Consider the following 20,462-nt stretch of genomic DNA (forward strand, 5'->3'; position numbering starts at 1 on the left):
TGGTAGAACAATTTTCTTAAGTAATGCATTATTTCTTTATATTTTAGTTGCTTTCTGTAAGAAAAGGTGGAGAAATGTGAAGACAGTATTTCAAGCAGACAGTACTTCTCCAAGGAGCTACAGTTTCTTATTCCACTCCATCCCAGTCATCTCAACCCAGTTCCAGCCAACACCTGTACTGTCCGAAATGAAGACTAAACACACTGTGAAGAAGGTCATAAATCAATCACTGATACCTGCAGCCGACGGAGTTCTGTGATCAGCAAAGCAGTGTCTGAGAAGACGGTCTGAGAAAACATTTTTACTAATCTACTGGCAGATGTGGAAAGCATGACAAAAAAGTCTTTTTTTTTTCAGTTCAGAAGCGAAGTGCTACCATTGATAGATGTTATTCAAGAGTCCTCTAACTCAACACAGATGTATTCTCCATGCCGATGGATGACTTTATTTGGAACACCGCTTATAAAACTCACGAACATGGAACCTCAATTCTGGGTGCCACATCCCATGAACCATCTATTTCCGAGGGTTCCCAGCAGCCATCAGTCAGCTGGTAGCAATTTGATGCTGACAGCCCACGTGTTAAGTTATAAGAACTCACATCATCATTTTTCATTTTTTATGTTAAAAAAATTTAAATACTGTAGAATTATATCTTTTGTGATGAGTTGAGATTTATAGGTATATGGATTTGCTTCACCATGAAATTCTTTTATACATTATTATAATCAATAAAATGCATCTTACCTCAAAGTAAGTAGCAGTTTTACTTCAGCTGAAACACTTTTCCTTCAGTTTGTATCTTTTTTTGGAATGGTTGGTCGAATACTTTCAGTCAGCTCCTCAAATAAATTCTTCGACATCCTATGAATTCCTTTAAATTTTGCTTCGTCTTTTTCGAGTTCTCGCGATAAAGCGAAAGTTGAATGTATCTGTTTCTTGCGAAGGAATGAAAAATCCAGAATATCCACTCTCTTTGAAGCTTCTTCAAATGCAAATACGCAATGAGACCATTGCGGACTGCATAGCTTGGCGTTGTGTAGCAGAATGGCAAAAATCAGCACATTTGAGACGGTCGCACGTCGCAAAAGATTTGCATCAGTCGACGAAGAAAGTGAAACGCAACTCTCACGAAACGGTAGCCAAAACATCGCGTTGCCGTTGCGTTGCACCAGTGGACAAACAGCCATAAACTCACAGAACACCGAAATAGTACAAGTCCAAGGCCCATTGCAACAAGTACGTCCCTTCGACAAATTCAAAGTATAACTTTGGAAAGAACACTGTCACTCGTAATATAAATGTAAATAACGATACAAATATAAAACATATCTGTGGCGAGGCGCGTCTGTCAATTAGATGTGCTAATTTATTGTTGAACAGGCGATGCAAAATTGCTTAGCCGGTTCCTGACGTTAGATACATGAGACTGAAGAAATACGGCGATTGTTATTACATTTGCCCTTTCTCAGAGTCAATGTCTCGGAGAAATAGATAATGTGGACAAACGTAAGCATGGATAAGTAATGTTTTTATCATTCGTGACGCAGGTGAGTAATGTAAACAGTGTTTAGTTTGTTTGTCGTTAGACCAGTTTACAAATAGCAGACGTGTTAGTTAACGTAAGTAACGGTAACGGAGTTTTGCGTTAAGAATTAGATCCAAACAGATAATGGAATAGTACGTAGTCTTAAAAATGTATTGTTGCTCCTTGTGCTGTACACGGTCTCGTAATTACTTTCACATTGTGTGTAGTATTCATTTATGTTTGAGTACCAACAAAGACAATATTTACGAAAAAACACACGTAGTCGGTACTTCAGACAACATAATATAACTGTCAGGCAAGTTCACACTCGTGATGGTAAATACCTTACACACACACAGTTTGTGTTAGTTGCAGTAATATTCTTATAGGTATACTGGTGCATTGTACGGACGGGCTGTAGTGAGGTAAAATGCTGGTTTATGTTTAAATATTGACAATCTTTCATATACTTATATCTTCTGGGTGTCAACATTTGCTGTGCCGGACAGATATGTTCATATGTATCATAGGGCAATTGGAACGTGAACAGTATAATGAAGTAACATTGGTAGTTGGCAAAACAACGTTGAAAAGGGCGGGGTGGGAGGGGGGGGGGGTCAGTGGTGAGCGGGATACTTGTGACTAGTGGAATAACGGGACAGCGGATTGATTGTTTCAGAATATTGTTTTGCAGAAACTTTGGGATGTTTCTATCAAATATGTAGCTTAGATCTGGCAAGAAAGAAATTGCAATTACAGAAATGTAAACACAGTGTGGACCCCATGAAATTGTACAGTATTACAGGATCATTTGTGGCCAGTATTATTGACATAAACCTGCTACTTGTTTGGTTTGGATTTCCTTATGCTAGAAGAGCAATTAAGTCGATGGGAAAGATTAGGTCAGTGTTAAATCACAGGATTCAGAATAAGTTGGAGAACCTTTATCATGTTGGATTACCTTTTTAGTACAACCATACTTGATTTCCAAGAGCACATTTGATTGAAGAGACTGCATGATTAGGTAATAGTTATTTATTCATTCACAGATTATTTTACAGTGACATTGGACTTTTAAACGTAATACAAGAAGAAACATAGTTAAAAGTTAAGAGATACTGATTTATAAGTACTTCTTGAGTTACCAGTCTTCTGGATGATTTGCAGCTTGTTATGGCTTCTCCTGTGACAACATCTTGATTTTGGAGTAGTACTTCCACATATCATTGTGAGTTATTTGTTTCATTGTGTTCTTCAAATATTCCTCTCCTTGCCAATTCTGTGAAGCTCTTCATTTTTCATTTTTTCAGCCCACCATCATCGTACAGCATCACGTCGCAGACACATGAATTCTCTTCTCTTCTTTTCTGGTGTTCCCATTGCCCATGAGTCACTTCTATACAGTGCTGTTCTCCATAGGCCCATATACATTTTCATAAATTTTTGCCTCAAAATAATTGTGATGTATGATACTAGTAGACTTCTTTTGATCAAGAATATCTGTTTTGCCTGTGCTAGTTTGTCATATATCCTCCTTGCTTTGTCAGTCGTTAATTATTTTGCATCAAAGGTAACAATTCCGTCACTTCATCTAACCTGTGGTACTCAGCTTTGATACATTTACTGCTAATCTCATTTCTGCTACACTCTGTTTTAGTCTTTCATTTGTTTACTGTCAATCAATATTTTGTGCTCATTAGACTGTTCATCCCATTGAAAAGGTCCTGTAATTTCTCGCTCACTTTCACTGAGTACATCAGTGTCATTAGTGAACTGTGTCACTGATGTCCTTACACCCAGAATTTCAACCTTTCTCTTGTTTCTTTCAATGCTTCCTTGTTGTAATAGACTGAGCAGTAATTGCAAGAGACTGCATCCTTGCCTTTTGCGCATTTTTTATTTGAGTAATTTGTTCTTGATCTCCCCACTTTGATTGCAATATAAGTCACATAGTGGACATCCGTCACACTTTTTGTAGGTAGCATTTGGTGTATAATATGCACACAAATACTATTTGGAGGCTTGCCCATTATATTTTATGCGTTTCTGAATTTGTAATGCCGTTTAGTTCTAACAACAAAAATTGCATTACATATGGAAAAATATCAGGTGATACTATAGATCTGTTTGTTACCACGGCCTTTATTTTGCATTCACATTTGTTGGCTGCACCAACCCTCAACTAAATTATCAACTTCCAACGTAACTTAGACCTCGGACTACACTACAGATCATTCTGTCACCACAACAAAGATTCCAAAGGAGGATGTGGAGATGGGGTACTGTGTCGCATTCTAGCCCTTATTGTTCTATCTTGATTCCTGTATATATTTCATGTTACCAGTCTCTTTACCTATGGCTGATATGTATTTTACTGAGAATTTCGAACAGCTAGCCAATTTTGTACAACTGAGTGGTTTCTCAGGCAGGTTTATTTAATTCCAAAATTAATGTTACACTGTCAGTAGTACATGTTGTGTCTCTTCTTTTTTTCCTCTTTTTTCCACAGTTGGACGTACACAAGTTGTATAGGTTAATTGCCGTCTGTAGCACTGGTATTGTTCTTCCATGGAGCTTATTGCAGCTGTTGTCTTGTGTATGACTTTTAGTGCAATGATTTGACTTTTTGAAGAAGTGTTATTTCTGTAATTTATTCAGTACCTTTGGTGGGGATAAGTTGTATTATTCCACCATTTCACTTTTTGCCTAGAACATGTACAAAAGACTTCTGTATGTGATAATTAAGTGGGCAGCAATCTTAAAAGTGCCAATTAACTTGCCTGTTTTTATCCACATTTTAACGCTTGGTTGTTACATGTCATACAAGATCCAACAGTTTCTTTTGCAATTTATAACATTGTTCTTCACACTGGTGAATCTGAAGTATCGACACACCATTGAAACCACTGATACTTGTGTTACTTGTGCACGGTGTTAGCACATACTTACAGGACAGTTTTCTTTCTCTTTTACGTGAGCGTGATGGAATGCAGAAGCTGATGGTAAGGATCTGAGGTAGAATGCTCATCACTAAAAATTAATGGATAGCTCTCAAGGATGTAAATTTGTCTGTCTATTGACTCATCCCCATGCACACTGATGTGCACTACAGGAGATCTACAATAGTGGCAGCATAATGGTCACACAGTCCTCTTTGAGTACAGATTCTCTGAATTTACCAAACAGGGTGTTATGTGAGAGTTGCCATGTTTCTTCCAAGTATTCCCATTTAAATTCCTTGAGCATTTTTGGGGTCAACGGAAGCGTCTGAAACCACCGATTGGCCTCTGTTGCGGTGCGTGACGTCACAATGGCGCGGAGTTTAGTTTATGAGTGTGGCGTGTTTATACGTGTCATTTTGTTGTGGTCTGTGGTGCCCTCTGATGGTGTGTGTATATGGGTTGCGTGTTATGTGGTGTATTGGGTTCATTTTCGTGTTACTGCTTGACCCGTGAGGTATTGGTTTTGAGTGTGCTTCGACAGGAATTGGTTTCAGTGACTTAACGATTTAGTTTTTGTTGTGTCTAAGTTATTGTAGTGCTATTTGTTGTGTGTTATGTGTGAATTTGTTTAAATTAATTTGTTGCTGCCTTTGTTAGGTATGGATATGGCAGATAAGTTAACAGTGCGCGTTTCCGTGCGGAGATGGGGGACAATGCTTTGTCCCTCATCAGAATTTTGCAACTGGGCTGTGTGTGTGGATGTGTGTGATTGTGGTGGCTGACCTAGAGTGCAGTGCCGGAACTTTTTTTGTGGTAAGTAGTCGTTCTTTTCGGTGTATTTTTTGCGTGTTGTAATGGTTGGTGGGGTACTTGGGAGTTGTTTGGTTGGTGGTATCGGTGATTTGGTATTGAGAGTTGCTGTTGACCTATATAGGAGAAGTGTTCGATTCCAATGCACGGTTGAAGCTATAAGTCTTTCGGTATCCTGAGCTGCTGGTGACCTATATAGGCCAAGGGGAGTGTTTATTACCAATTTTGTTTGTCTAGGTGTTGTTTTTGTGGTACTAATAGTTGTGGCGGTGGTGTAATTTTTGGAGTTTTATAATGTGGTATCAGCAATTGCGGTTGAGCTGTATAGGTGAAGGGAAGTGACCGATTCCAGAGGATACTGTGTGTAGTGGAATTTGGGGATTTTGTGTTGTCATTTTATTTTGTGGTGTTTGGTATGGTGGTGTGTGTTTATATTTAGTTTGCCCCCACCCAAAAACCCTCAATTTCCCATGCTTGTCCCTTTCGTTTGACTATATTTGTGGAGGGAGAAGAGTGTGACGGTTTTCGATGTATTTTCGTGTTTGTTAAGTTTCCGCTGTATTGGTGATGTCATGGTTCAACGCCAACAGGTGGAATCGGACGCTTCTGTATTCCCCATTTTTGTTACACTTATAAATTGCCTGTACCTACCTATTATAGTGTCTGAAAACATTTGATGTTTGTTGTCACACTTTATTGACAAGGGTTCCAAACACTGGAACAATATTCTACAATTAATAACTCTAGTGCCTTGTATCTGATTTTTTTCCCCTTTCTTTTCGGATGCATAGCTTTTCTCAGAATCCTTCGAGCAAATCTGACTCTTCTGGTTTGTCTTCCCTAATATGGCTTTTATGTGACTGTCATATTTAAGATCACTTCTTAGTAATATCTCTAAATACTTATACAGTTTCACCTGCTAGAGATGTTCACCATAATCTTCTAGCAGATACTGTCATATGCTTTCTCTTTGTTATGGGAATTGTCTTTCATTTTATCTTCAACGGGTGTGTCCTCTTGCTGTGCAAGATGGAGGGCTTCAAAGTCGAGTTTATTCGTGATCACCCCTACAGGAGTGTGTTTCCACCAGTGCTTTTTGCTCACTGTCAACTTGCTTGATGTCCTTTATGTGGTGCATAATATAATCGAAATATCATTATTTATGTGGAGGTGCTTTATCTTTCTTTATGTGATACTGAAACTGCTCGTGATTTTACACCAATTGAGCAGGTTGGCTAGGAAAAGCTTTCATTCCTTGGTACTCAAAACATATACATTAATAAAACTTCAGCTCATATAAGCAGTAAATATATATTATTCTTTTAAGCAATAAATATGTGTTATTCTTTAAAAACCAGAAAATATGGGGCAAAGCCTCAGCAGAAACAATATTAATGTAAACAGAGTGATACAAGCAAATGGGAACTATTAACTTATAGTTGCGTTTTAAAAGAGAACACTGAGTCAACTGCTTGTACATCAAACAATACAAGACACTACACCAGTAAACCAAATCTCGATGGGTCCTAGCCTGTATCTTGAAGTTATTGAAGGAAATTCTAAAGTATTCACCAGAATTTTTTATCTTTGATAAATACCAGTAGGTCATTGCCTAAGATCAGCTTTAACCACCTTTTTAATAGTACATTACAGCAGATAAAATGACGTAAGTTCCAATCCAAAACAATGTGCTGTCATCAACAAATGACTAATGATCATTGGCAATTTGTTACAATAACACTAAACACGAACAAAGCAGTAAAATACGCTTGAAAACTTAAGCCCAGAAAATTTGTGTACCACCATACCAGGATGTGCAGCTCAGTTAAACATTACAGGACCAGACCCAGATTATGCACCATCCCATTGGCTGGTCAAGAACTACAAACCAGCTGCAGGCCGCCTGCAATTACAAATAAATTACAAAACAATCCTGTGGCAGCACAGAAAACTGGAGCACAGTGTATTATCAGACTTCTACAACAAAAGGGAAGTGAAATTCGGTAACTCAAGTAACAAACATTTCAATATGTGTGCCTAATTAGCAGATGCATTACAACATGCACAATTGACAAGACACAGCAATCCAAAATGGTTTTTTCATAAATGTCGTTCTTGGCGACAAAATATGTCATTCCTTCCAAAATAGCTTCTTTCACAATTTCACCCTCTAATGAACAAATGTGTAAGCAGCCACTTGAACAATGTGTGAAGTGAGATTGACACTAGCAATTAAAGCCTGGAAATTCCCACAAGGACATAAATTCGAAATCCAATAACTGCAGTGAAGGCACTGTATAACGTTTCTAATGAGCTGTGATGCCAACACAGTTCCCAATGTTCAGATTTCCAGCTCACCATAGAAGCAGCCATCCACTGTGCTACCGAATACCTTGCATCTCAAGGATGTGCACACATTGCATCCCATCAAAACAAGGCATCTTAATACAGCCCGCAGTGCTTGCTCACTCCTGTTGTCTGGACCGTAATCTCATGGCTGCCACACACAGAGCTACTGTCAGCAGCAGCCTCCTGCTCAGTCCAACTATTACGTTTCATTGAGTGCGCTGCTTAAGAGCTTTTTCCTTGCCACAGAGCGTTTCCTCCAGCAACTCCCAGCAATGTTGCTGTAGTCATTGCACTTGTTACAAAATTGATTGGGATGCATTAAGTACCTCAGATGATTGTAAATTATTGGCCTACAAGCAAGTACCGGAACATTTTTACAGAGGCATAGGTAAGTATGTAGCTCATAGTTTCATGTGGACAAATTAATATGGTGATAGAGTGCCACAGGCTGCTATCGTTGATTCGTATGTTGTAGCACAGCTCCCATAGCATTTGCAAATGTCTCCATGATGAGGCCAGGAAGCGTTTGAAGATGACAGTGCCAGTAGTGCAACTTTTGCAATATCAGTGTTCGCCTCACTTGTCCACTGCAGTATAAGCCATATTTTTGGTGAGCATATTGAACACAGTGGTATGGCCAAAAACTCACTTATTCAGAAGTCAGCAACAACGGTCAATCAAGTTGAAGCAGTGCCACAACTCACATGGATTGTGTGCATTTACACGTTGCCTCCAACCTTTCCTGAGTCAAGTAAATTGTTTCACATTGTTACTTCTTTTGCTCCAGATATGCATATATACAGTTTAATCCTAAACTGTGAAATTTGAGTCAGGTGATTGTCTGTTGCAAATGAGGGAAATATTCTCCTCCAATAAACAGCATTTGGAGGTTATCAGTGTACATGTAGCATGTTCCTCATTGACGAAACTTGAAACAATTTCAAGACATTGCATAGTTTGAACAGCATTTGTTGAAATTCCAAAAGTGTAACTGTAGTAAAAAACACAGTCTTTGGAAAGGTGCTAGGAACAATGGTAATTTGAAGAGATATATATATATATATATATATATATATATATATATTTTTTTTTTAATCTTCGACCACGGATCCTTGATCCTTCTGTCTGTGCCAGTGCAGAAAAGTTTCCCTATCCCTACCCAGAACCCAGTCCAACATACTTTTTGTGCAATGTTACCCAGCTCATGGAATCCTCACAAATGGTGTTACTGTCAACCATCTCCAGCCACATCCCCTCCTTCCACATTGACCTCTACCTGTTCAGATTCCATCGGTGCATAGCCCTCACCAACCTAGTGATTCAAAATCAGAGAATCGGGCCCAAACCTCCTTGCAGTACCTCCTCTGTGTTCATAAAATTCTTCTCCTCTGCAATCCCAGATTCCTGCATCCCATTTCCCAGATTAAAACCCTTTCCCTCCAGGAACTACAGCAGCATCTACCCAAAAAACTCTCCATCCTGTTCATTTCATACTCTTGCCTTGGAGTACCACTATCCACTACCTCTACAAGAACCTCCAAACCTTCCCCATAGCTCTTCATAGCCAGCAAACACTACCTCACAGACCTGCGACATTTATAGTCATGAGCCTGTCCTCCAAAACCCTCAGTCCCACAGAAGTATCAATCTTTTCCAAAGGCCTTACCTTTTTCCCCACTCCTAAATTCAGCCATGCTGGCTCGTCAAAGACTTTTCTTTCCTACCCTCACTCCCATCAACACTACTAATCAGACTCAATTCAAAACCTACACTGAACCATGTCTCGCTCCTCCATCCAACTGTGAAGCAAACCTACTGCTCACAAATCACTCCCTCTCAACTTTTCAGAATTTCCTAAACTTGACCTTGCCTCACCACCATTCCTCAAATTCCTCAAGGTGGAAACCAACGTCACATCCACAGAAAGAATTGCAGTCCACTACCTAAAAGCTGACTCTGACATTATAATCCTACCTGCTGACAAAGACATTCTGTGGTAATGGACCACAATTATCACCTGGGGCGGGGGACTGTCAGATACATCCACTTACAAACTCTGCCACAATAGCCCCACTTCAGCAATTCTGCAATATCGTCAGTCCCTCTTCAAATCCTTAGGTCCATGCCAGAGCCTCTCTTCCAAGTCTATCTTTCTCCTCGCTTACACCACTCCCTGCAGTTGTATCTTCTAAATGCTTCCTATAAACTGAAACAGCCAGGACACCCCATTGCGGCTGGTTAGTGTGCCTATTAAGAGGGAATTTCTGATTTCATGGACCAACACCTTCAGCATATTAAGTGTAAACTACTCTTTTATATTAAGACACTAACCATTTCCTCCACTGATTCTCCACAGTTATTGTTCCTTTATCACATAGTGACCTGCTCATCACTATTGATGCCACCTCCCTCTATGCTAACATCTCTAATGCCCTTACCCTTGCTGCTATTGAGCACTATCTTTCCCAGTACCCAACTGACTCCAAACCTATTGCCTCCTTTGTGGTCATCACAACTGATTATATCCTCACCCCCAAATACACTCCTGGAAATTGAAATAAGAACACCGTGAATTCATTGTCCCAGGAAGGGGAAACTTTATTGACACATTCCTGGGGTCAGATACATCACATGATCACACTGACAGAACCACAGGCACATAGACACAGGCAACAGAGCATGCACAATGTCGGCACTAGTACAGTGTATATCCACCTTTCGCAGCAATGCAGGCTGCTATTCTCCCATGGAGACAATCGTAGAGATGCTGGATGTAGTCCTGTGGAACGGCTTGCCAAGCCATTTCCACCTGGCGCCTCAGTTGGACCAGTGTTCGTGCTGGACGTGCAGACCGCGTGAGACGATGCTTCATCCAGTCCCAAACATGCTCAATGGGGGACAGATCCGGAGATCTTGCTGGCCAGGGTAGTTGACTTACACCTTCTAGAGCACGTTGGGTGGCACGGGATACATGCGGACGTGCATTGTCCTGTTGGAACAGCAAGTTCCCTTGCCGGTCTAGGAATGGTAGAACGATGGGTTCGATGACGGTTTGGATGTACCGTGCACTATTCAGTGTCCCCTCGACGATCACCAGTGGTGCACGGCCATTGTAGGAGATCGCTCCCCACACCATGATGCCGGGTGTTGGCCCTGTGTGCCTCGGTTGTATGCAGTCCTGATTGTGGCGCTCACCTGCACGGCGCCAAACACACATACGACCATCATTGGCACCAAGGCAGAAGCGACTCTCATTGCTGAAGACGACACGTCTCCATTCGTCCCTCCATTCACGCCTGTCGCGACACCACTGGAGGTGGGCTGCACGATGTTGGGGCGTGAGCGGAAGACGGCCTAACGGTGTGCGGGACCGTAGCCCAGCTTCATGGAGACGGTTGGCCGATACCCCAGGAGCAACAGTGTCCCCAATTTGCTGGGAAGTGGCGGTGCGGTCCCCTACGGCACTGCGTAGGATCCTACGGTCTTGGCGTGCATCCGTGCGTCGCTGAGGTCCGGTCCCAGGTCGACGGGCACGTGCACCTTCCGCCGACCACTGGCGACAACATCAATGTACTGTGGAGACCTCACGCCCCACGTGTTGAGCAATTCGGCGGTACGTCCACCCAGCCTCCCGCATGCCCACTATACGCCCTCGCTCAAAGTCCGTCAACTGCATATACGGTTCACGTCCACGCTGTCGCGGCATGCTACCAGTGTTAAAGACTGCGATGAAGCTCCGTATGCCATGGCAAACTGGCTGACACTGACGGCGGCGGTGCACAAATGCTGCGCAGCTAGCGCCATTCGACGGCCAACACCGCGGTTCGTGGTGTGTCCGCTGTGCCGTGCGTGTGATCATTGCTTGTACAGCCCTCTCGCAGTGTCCGGAGCAAGTATGGTGGGTCTGACACACCGGTGTCAATGTGTTCTTTTTTCCATTTCCAGGAGTGTACTTCTCCTTTCAAGGTATCACCTACAAACAAATCCTTGGTACAGCAGGGGCACCCGCATGGCTCCACTCTACGCCAACCTATTGATGGGCCATCTGGAGAAAGGCTTCCTAACCATCCAGAATTCCAGACGCCTGACTTTGTTTAGTCTCATTGATGTCATCTTCATGATCTGGATCGAGTGTGAGATTACCCTATCCACATTCCTCCAGACCTCAACACCTTTTCATCCATTTGCTTCGCCTGGTCTTCCTCAACCCAACAAGCCACTTTCCTCGATATTTACCTCCATCTAATGATGGCTACATCAGCAGCTCCGTCCACATCAAACCTGCCAACTACTAACAATACCTCCACTTAGACAGCTGCCACCCATTCCTTACAAAGAGGTTGCTTGTTATCACATCTATAGTGACAAGCAGTGCCTCTCTAAATGTACCAAGAGTCTCAGGGAGGCCTTCGCAGATCAAATTACCCTCCCAACCTTGTCCAGGAAAAGATATCCTGTGCCTATCACTACCAATTCCCACATACTCACTGTCAGCCACATAGGAGCACTCCTCTCATGACTCAGCACCACCCAGGACTGGACAGTTGAATTATATTCTCTGCCAGGGTTTTTACTACATCATTCTGACCAGAAATGAAGGATATCCTCTCCACTATATTATTCATATCTCCCACAGTGATATTCCGCTACCCACTCAACCTATGCAGTATCCTGGTTGAGCCCTACTCCACCCCTCCTCCCAGCCTCTTGTTCTTGACTCATAGCCCCTCAGTAGACCAAGATGTGAGACCTGTCTCACACATCCTCCCACCACCACCTAATCCAGTCATTCCACAGGCATCTCCTATGCCATGAAAGGCAAGGCCACCTGTGAAAGCAACCACATGATTTACCAACTAAGCTGCAGCCACTGTTTTGGTTTCTTCATGTGCATCATAATTAACTAGCTGTCTTTCTGCATGCATGGCTACCGTAAAACTTTGACCAAGAGATTGCCAGACAATTCAGCTACTGGACATGCCATTCAAAATAATGTACCCCACTTTAATGACCGCTTTGTATCATCTGGGTTGTTCCTACCAACACCAGATTTTCTGAATTGCACTCTCCCGCTGACATATCCTTTATTCCTTTAACCTTCTTGACCTAAACCTTTGCTAATTCTCGCCTCCCAACTACTTGTCACATTCACTGCTCCCATTCTAGTACCGCACATGTCTTGTGTATTCTGCCAACACACCTACAGTCCTTTCCCCTTGTCTACTCTCTCCACTCCTCCCCCGCCCCCCCTCAGCAGCTTCGCCCAGCTTTTCCCTACTATACCTCCCCCTCATTGCCTTGTGCCACCTGATCGCCCATCCCAGCAGATTGATGCTCCTCCACATACAGTCACAGTTGGGCTGTTGTGACTTGATACAGTGCCCATATGTGTGCGATTTGTGTTTGCGTATGTGTGTTTTCATCTGTAGGAGGATGGAATTGTCCAATGGGGCTCATCACTCAATATTTTCAGCTCTTCTGCAAACTTGTTGAATACAAAATATGCTGAATAGTGTACACCATTCTGTGCAGGGCTCGAGGAAATGTTACCCAGGCACACATCATTTTTCCGTCTGGTGTTCCCCAAGTGAATATTGCACTTTTATTTGCATAAGTCAGTGCTATCAACAACAGATCCCACATACAGGGATGGCAGAGCTATAATTCTAAGATATGCAAAGTTTACGAACTGGCACTGCAGATCCATCTGTGGCCCCCATTTTCTGGGCTGAGAATATTCTTGGCGAGTGCACAGAATTGCCCCAAAATGAAAGATGGTGCAAGTGAAAGTATGCAAAGCAAACAAGCCTTCATGTTTTAGTGTAAAAGACAGTGAGAGCATTCTTATAGTGAAAGTAAATAAACCTATGTATTTTAGTGTAGGGGACATTCTTATAGTGAAAACTGTGGCCTCCAGTTTCTGCAACAGATTTTATGATCATTTTGTTTATTTGTGCATGATATACAGCTTCACCTGCGATGTTGACTCCATGACTGCAGTGTCGTGTGCAGAGGACTGCACTGGCAGAATTTGTCAGGTCTGTTGTTCACATTGGGAATATACATTTCATCAGTGGCATGCAGAGTAGGAAAAAATGGTGTCTTTCTGTGAGTCTCACTTCAACCTATTCCAAAATGCTGACGTGCTACAAAATTGACAGAAACATGAAGCTTGCACTGTTGCGTGACATCATAGGCAGTAATTCAGTGCATCAGTTTGAAGTGGCAGATATAAACAACATTAATCTCCCTAAGTGCTGAGGCAGTGAGCAATATGTCAGAAGGTTTCGTAGCTTGTGGTACTCTGGCAGAGTGCTGCTGCACTGGCTGTGTGGAGTACCATGCCCAACCACATGTGGCACTGAACCTCTGAGCTATCTGCAGAGAATAATAGTGCCACAGCCCCCCACCCTATCCTTGACCCCCCCCCCCCCCACACACACACACACACCCTGTAGGTTGACAAAGCTTTCATGGTATAATTTGCGTCCATCCTCCTGAGTCTGCCAAGTAAGGATTTTCCGACATTTCTGTAAGATTCTGCCATGATGTAGACAAACCTGTGACAATTTGTACTGACATTCCTTACGCATGTTCAGTATCCTATGTTAGTTTGATGATTCAGTTTCTTCAGTAACCCCATCAGTGGTCATCCCAATGGAGGTAGCTGAGCTGGTATGGGTAGAATAGTAGAATAGATCAGAAACCTACCATGGAGGGTGTACACATTGTGTCATGTAGGCAGACCCGCTGATAGAGGTGTTTACTTGTGAATGGGAGTATGCAGAGCAGGCCAAAAGTCCTGCAGAGTTCATCGGCTTCAGAACTAACCTTGCGCTTGGGCCAAGAGCTGTCGTATGTTCAGTCATTAGCTGGCTGTGCCAGTCGCATTCTGAGTATGTTGTCATGGCACATATTTACATGGCTTTGACGCTCTGTATCCCGTAATTCAATTTGCACAGTGAGTTCGTTCAGTAGGGTTCTGTTTCTGGTTGTAACCAAGTAACTGTTAGCCTGTGTAGTACCCATGCCAACTGTACTGAGTAGAGGTGTTGTCACACTTACTGCTGATACTAAAATTTGTATCCCTATAAATTGTTACACCAAGATATTTTCAGTGACAACTCAGTGATGTCGTAGTTGTAGGGTCTTGCATTTTTTCGTTCAATGAAGTGCATAATTTTACATTTCTATATGTTTATAGCAAGTATTACGATGAGCCTCCATCCAAGATAACATGTTTTGTTCTCTCAATGAGAAAACCATCAGGCCAGTCACAAATTTCGCTTAATACTTCACGGGATTGTACTTACAAAAAGTGTATGAATGGTACTGATTCAAATGCTTTCCAGAAGTCAAGAAATATTACTCTACCTGACTGCTGTAATCTGTGACCTCCAGGATGTGTGAGAAAAGCAGGAGTTTGGTTTCTCAGGACGTATTTTTCCAGAATCCATGCTGGTCTGGCTGGAGAAGCTCATTCTGTTTGACATGTCTCCCTGTGTTGGAGCTCAGAATTGATGTAAGGTTCTCCAACAGAAGGATGTTAGAGAGATTGCAAAAGTTGAACGAAATCTGTTGTCTTTCATCCATTAAGCAAAATTCATTAGGCACCCTGCCCTGTGTGTTAGCCCTTCCCTCATTCAGATAGCAGTATGGTTCACTAAACACTAAAAAAAGTAGGCATGTTCAGTTAACATCTTTATTGTTTTAGAAATCAGTCTGACTTTAAACGTGTTGTATAAATGTCACATGATTACTAATTTAATTTAAACTTAAGGGTTGTAAATGGTAATTGGGCACTACTTCACTTCGGTTTTTGTGTTTTCTTCACTTCTGTCTTTGTGTTTATTTCTTATTAATTTTTACAGGTAGGATGCGCTTCACACTCAGCAGAGTGTTGTCTTCGCTGTGCCTGTGTACTGTTACTATGCTGACCTGGGTGGTGCTGAAGCAAATGCATACAAAGGCCTTCACACAGACGTGCCATCACCCAACCAATTTCCAAGATGATCTTCATAATTTAGCTGACAGGTAAGATACACCAGTCTTTCATTCCAAAATAATGTTATTGCTTTGATCTTCTCCATATTACAAAGAAAGAATCATATTTTTAACAGTTAAAACCAAATGAAAATGGTACCAAAATATGAAGCTGTGCATGTTCTACTAGACAGCAAGGCAATTTATCTGCAAATTATGCCTTTGTTTACAGTTGGTGTTTGAAGGTTGACTAATATAAAGACTGCAGAAGCAATGGCTACTGTAGAAACAATAGTTAGTTAATGAGTTATGTAGTCCATAGATCATTTGAATGGTTCTTTTATCAAAATGATGTGGAACAAGTCAATTTACAGTATATGCACGTATGATTAGTGTTAACATTGATGAACATACTTTTTAGTTCTACTCATGCAACTACAATGTAAAACTAGTTTCTTATAGGCTACCAGTTTTTAACTAAAAATTTGTCCATGGGAGGGGGGGGGGGGGGGGGTTGGCCAGGAGAAATGATTTTGTATTAGATATAGATATTTAAAACTGCGTAACCAGGAGATATGACCATCAGATTCACAAGAGTTGTGAATGAAGGGTGCTGTTTGACAAATAGTTTTGAACATTTGCTAGAAAAAATGTGTGTTAATATATACAGTACACCTACCCGCAGAGATTTTTATGTATTTTTAAAAGATCATCCTCCATGTTGCGAAATAGAATTACAGGGCATCCAGGTGTATATATTAATAATGCAGCTTGACAGAGATATTGTTACAGATCCTAACTCCCCTCTTTATGTTGAATTAAGATTAAAAAAAATATTTTTCAAAACTCTCATCAAAACTCCCAAATATTTGCTGTGATTTCATTTGCAGTCCACTTTCTCAAACCTTGAGAAAAAATATGAGGAACAGTTATATTATGTTTATATATATGCCAGCTTTATAACAAGTGAGCATTTCTGCTATGTATCTTGTATTGCTTGTCCATTAGTAGTCGTTGTCTCATTGTTAACACAATTATCTTGGAAATTCTTACTCACAAAATTTCTTACCCCATTACTAAACAAAATGCCTCAGGCCACTGGTTTCAGTCTTCCACACTTTTATTCATAATTATCAAATATTATTACAGTAGTTGCTAAACACTTCCAAACAACATGATGCATAACTTACAACCCTTCTTGCCAAAAAAAGCTTTACGTGAAAGAGGTTACACTGAAGTTATTTCACTTGTGTCAAAGAAACTATTTTAAAAGAAATAAACGAATTTCATTTACTTTACATGTCTTTGTGATTTTATTTTAAATGTTTCAAAGTCAGTAACATTAGTTATAAATGTACTGTAATAAAGAAAACTTCCAAATATAAAGAAATGACAAAAGCCTGCAAACCATTCTCAGATTGCCATCATTTAGGGTAGCCACAGCTCACAAAAGCATTTCATATTGGTGTGTGTGTGTGTGTGTGTGTGTGTGTGTGTGTGTGTGTGTGTGTGTGTACGTACGTACACTGTATATACTTAAATGAGATGAAAATAGAGGAACAAAATACAAACCCAATAACTAGAATGAGAAATAACAATGTATCATATAATTATGAAAATGATGTATCAAGTTGTTTACTAAAATATGAGGGAAGGAATTGACCTGTTTCATTATGAGCTGATGTGGTTTCGAACTTATTCCCGTATTTGTCATCAAAATGCGAAGGTGGAGTTTCACAATTGAGCAACAGAACACCCACTTAACATAGCCAAGTGCACATCTACTTTATTTACTGTGCATCGGCACTGCAGTAGTCCAATGTCAAAATCCACAGATATCACATTTTCAAATGATGCAAGCATTCAAAATCAACAAGATATCTGGGTTGAGTTCAAAATAAAATTTGACACTTTTTTTCCAGTTACATGTGCCTCTGTAATCTTTAGATTTGCTAACATTCAAACATTGATTATACATGAATGCAGGGATTTACATATGAATGATCTAGCTGGGTGGTAGAACAGACAAATGTCTGTGTTTCAAAATAATTTTGATTGGGTTGTATTATTTCAAGCTGTTGTTCTCCCCAGTTAGACTATCATTTAAAGAACTGTGACAGTATGAGATAAATCATGAGGACAAGATGGTGTCTGTATATAAATTTTGGAACTGGTTGAGCTGGCATTTTGTGCAAATTTAACTAATACTTGGACGTTGAATCCCAAGTTCATTTGATTTTTGAAAACAGTGATGGTGTGCTAGCACTGGCTTGCTAGACCTCTCATTGATCTTTGTGTTAATATTTTGTTTTTTGTTCTGCACTAGATGGTCTGCACCTGACAGGCATTTTGTCATGTGAATAAGGTTTATTTGTTTAACTGCCAATACTTGGGAGACCATGAACAAGATGTAAAGACTGTGTGAGGATGATGTGAATCGAAGAGGACTAAAGTGGGAGAGAGAGAAGATTGGAAGAGGCTTTGTGAAAGACCTGCATGAGCAAAAACACATGAAGAAGAAGAAGAAGAAGAAGAAGAAGCTTAGGACCGACATATGCCTATTGCTGTTGTGATTTTTTTCACCACTGTGAGATGTTGCCCATTTGTTTCTTATCACTTAAAGAAATCTTTAACTTTTCAAAGCTTCACAGCTAATAAGTTCATCCACATAATTTTTGACAGCAACTATTCTACAAATATGCTACAAAAAATCATATGATTTTTTTTTCTGTATCTTCCATCATTCGGTAGGAAACTACAGAAAAAACTTTTTAAAGCCAATGTATTATTTTTCCAGCTTTTTAAGAATAAAGTTGTGTAACAGCTTACCCATTTGATATTTTGAGGCTTACTTCATATTATATGTAATTTTTTTGGATAGAGGGAAAAACTACTCACTAAGTGGCAGCAAGAGAATGCATTTAAAAAAGGTATGGAAGTTTGCAAGCTGTTTTGTAGCTAGTTGCTCCTTCTTCTGGCAGAAGGGTTGAAGGGGAAGGAAAAGGGGTAATGGAAAAGGACTGGTGAAGTTTAGGAAATGGGGAGAGCTTGGAAAAGTCAGACAGACCCACAGGTCAGGGGAGACTTATCAGACAGGATTAGATGGAAAGACCTAGAGAGAGAGAGAGAGAGAGAGAGGCTGACTGACTTTGTGCAAACAAAATATTTGTCAGTATAACATAGTTTCATGTGACTTGTCCTGCTTTGAGATTCATTACACTCATGAAATACCTGTAAGTTCTTAATTTCATCATGTAGATGTAGATTTTTGGAATTGTAATTGTAGGCATGTGTACATCATCATAACAAAGTGGAGTATTACGCTAATTTAATTGTTGTATTTCTGGGAATGTCTAATTAGACCCACTTGAGAATGGCAGCCTTTTTTGCATAGTTCAAGCAGATAAAGTTTGAAGGTCTGTTGACTGAAGCAACCTCCCTCCCTCCCTCCACCTCCCCCACCTCTCTCTCTCTCTCTCTCTCTCTCTCTCTCTCTTGTATGTGTAAAATGAGGGGGATGGGGGAGATTACTCTTTGCCTTCTGGTGCCTTAATTCAAAGCACAGCCTGCTACCATGCACCTTTCATGTAAACAATGAATTTCCATATGTTCATTTACTATGAGTGATAATAGTTTCTCCAGATTCCTCTTAAACACATCTATGAAGCAAAAATGAGGGCCCCCAGGTGCTCACATCTCTTGTGAGTGCATGCTTGACCACCACAAAGCCATGGCCATGGCCATGGCCATTGCAGCGCTACTTCCATTTTTGCGCTACAATTCTATCTTTCTACTATTCTTATTTCCTCTTTGCCTATTTGCTGAATTGTCTATTGGTTGGCAGTTATGCCTGGATTTGGTTTGTGAATTTGGACATTCATTTTTCTTTCCTTTTGGCATTCTACAACTTTTCATTCTTAACTGTATGGCCCCCATTGTTGGCTTTGATCTTCTCTCTCTTTTCTAAATTTTACAGGAGTGTGTGTTGTGCAAGGAATGTTGCCCAGTGCGGTGTATATTCCACCTTTTGTTCCTTTCTCTGTTTGCTTCCTTCCTCTCCTGCAAAACTACTGTGCCCAAAACTCAGTGTGGTAGCCATTCAGTTGTAGGGCAGGGGGCCATGGTGGTAACCCCCTGACCACGCAGGGATCATACTGTTGCCGCCGCTGGAAGCTCCTCACACAAGCCAAGGAGTATGTACCCTTCCTGGCTGGGACAAAGAGGCTCTGGGCAATGGTTTACTGGCCAAGTAACCCTTGCTGTGGTCCTCAGGAGGTGAACCCATGATAAGAGTGGTTGGTAACATGGCAGAAGATTCACACATGAACTAATTAAACTTTTTTTAAAAATCATTATGCTTTAGACTGTTAAAACTTTATTTATTGTGATTGAAATTTTGACACATGGTCATTTTTAAGCTTTGTGAAAACAGTCAGTCGTCAAGTATAATATTCGTAACTATGAAACTGACAAATGGTAAAGTGAAAATTTTGAAGCTACTTACACTTTTGTAACCCACACAATAATATAAAGCTTTGACATACTGTGTAAGAGCAATTGCTTGTGGAGTTGCAAATTTATCTGCTGTTCCACATACCATATACATTAGAAAGCTGTGGAATGATGTCACTTAAAAATATCACGCAGGCTGTGGACCCAGTTCTCATCAAACTTCTGAATTAAACTTTCTTCCACTGGTGGCCGCAAGTCTCCAGCAGTCTTTTTAGGTGGGAAATGTTATTGCAATGCAGAGAGATACAACCCCACAATATTTCCTTCCCTGGCTATGCTGTGGAAGAAGGATAAGCCAGACATTTGGGAGTGAAATGCTTCACCTAATACTTGGTATA

At 40.8% G+C, this 20,462-nt stretch overlaps 1 protein-coding gene across 1 annotated transcript in view; it reads left to right on the forward strand.

The window, feature by feature from the left end:
- Window positions 1–977: 977 nt before the first annotated feature.
- Window positions 978–20,462, forward strand: part of LOC124711982 — a 63,809-nt gene continuing 44,324 nt past the window's right edge. The window contains exons 1-2 of the mRNA XM_047242264.1: window positions 978–1,550; window positions 15,501–15,663. Coding sequence (XP_047098220.1) covers window positions 15,506–15,663 — 158 coding nt within the window. The 5' untranslated portion in view covers window positions 978–1,550; window positions 15,501–15,505. The remainder of the gene's footprint in view (window positions 1,551–15,500; window positions 15,664–20,462) is intronic.

Source organism: Schistocerca piceifrons, chromosome 8, assembly GCF_021461385.2.
Source record: "Schistocerca piceifrons isolate TAMUIC-IGC-003096 chromosome 8, iqSchPice1.1, whole genome shotgun sequence".
Taxonomy (NCBI): Eukaryota; Metazoa; Arthropoda; class Insecta; order Orthoptera; family Acrididae; genus Schistocerca; species Schistocerca piceifrons.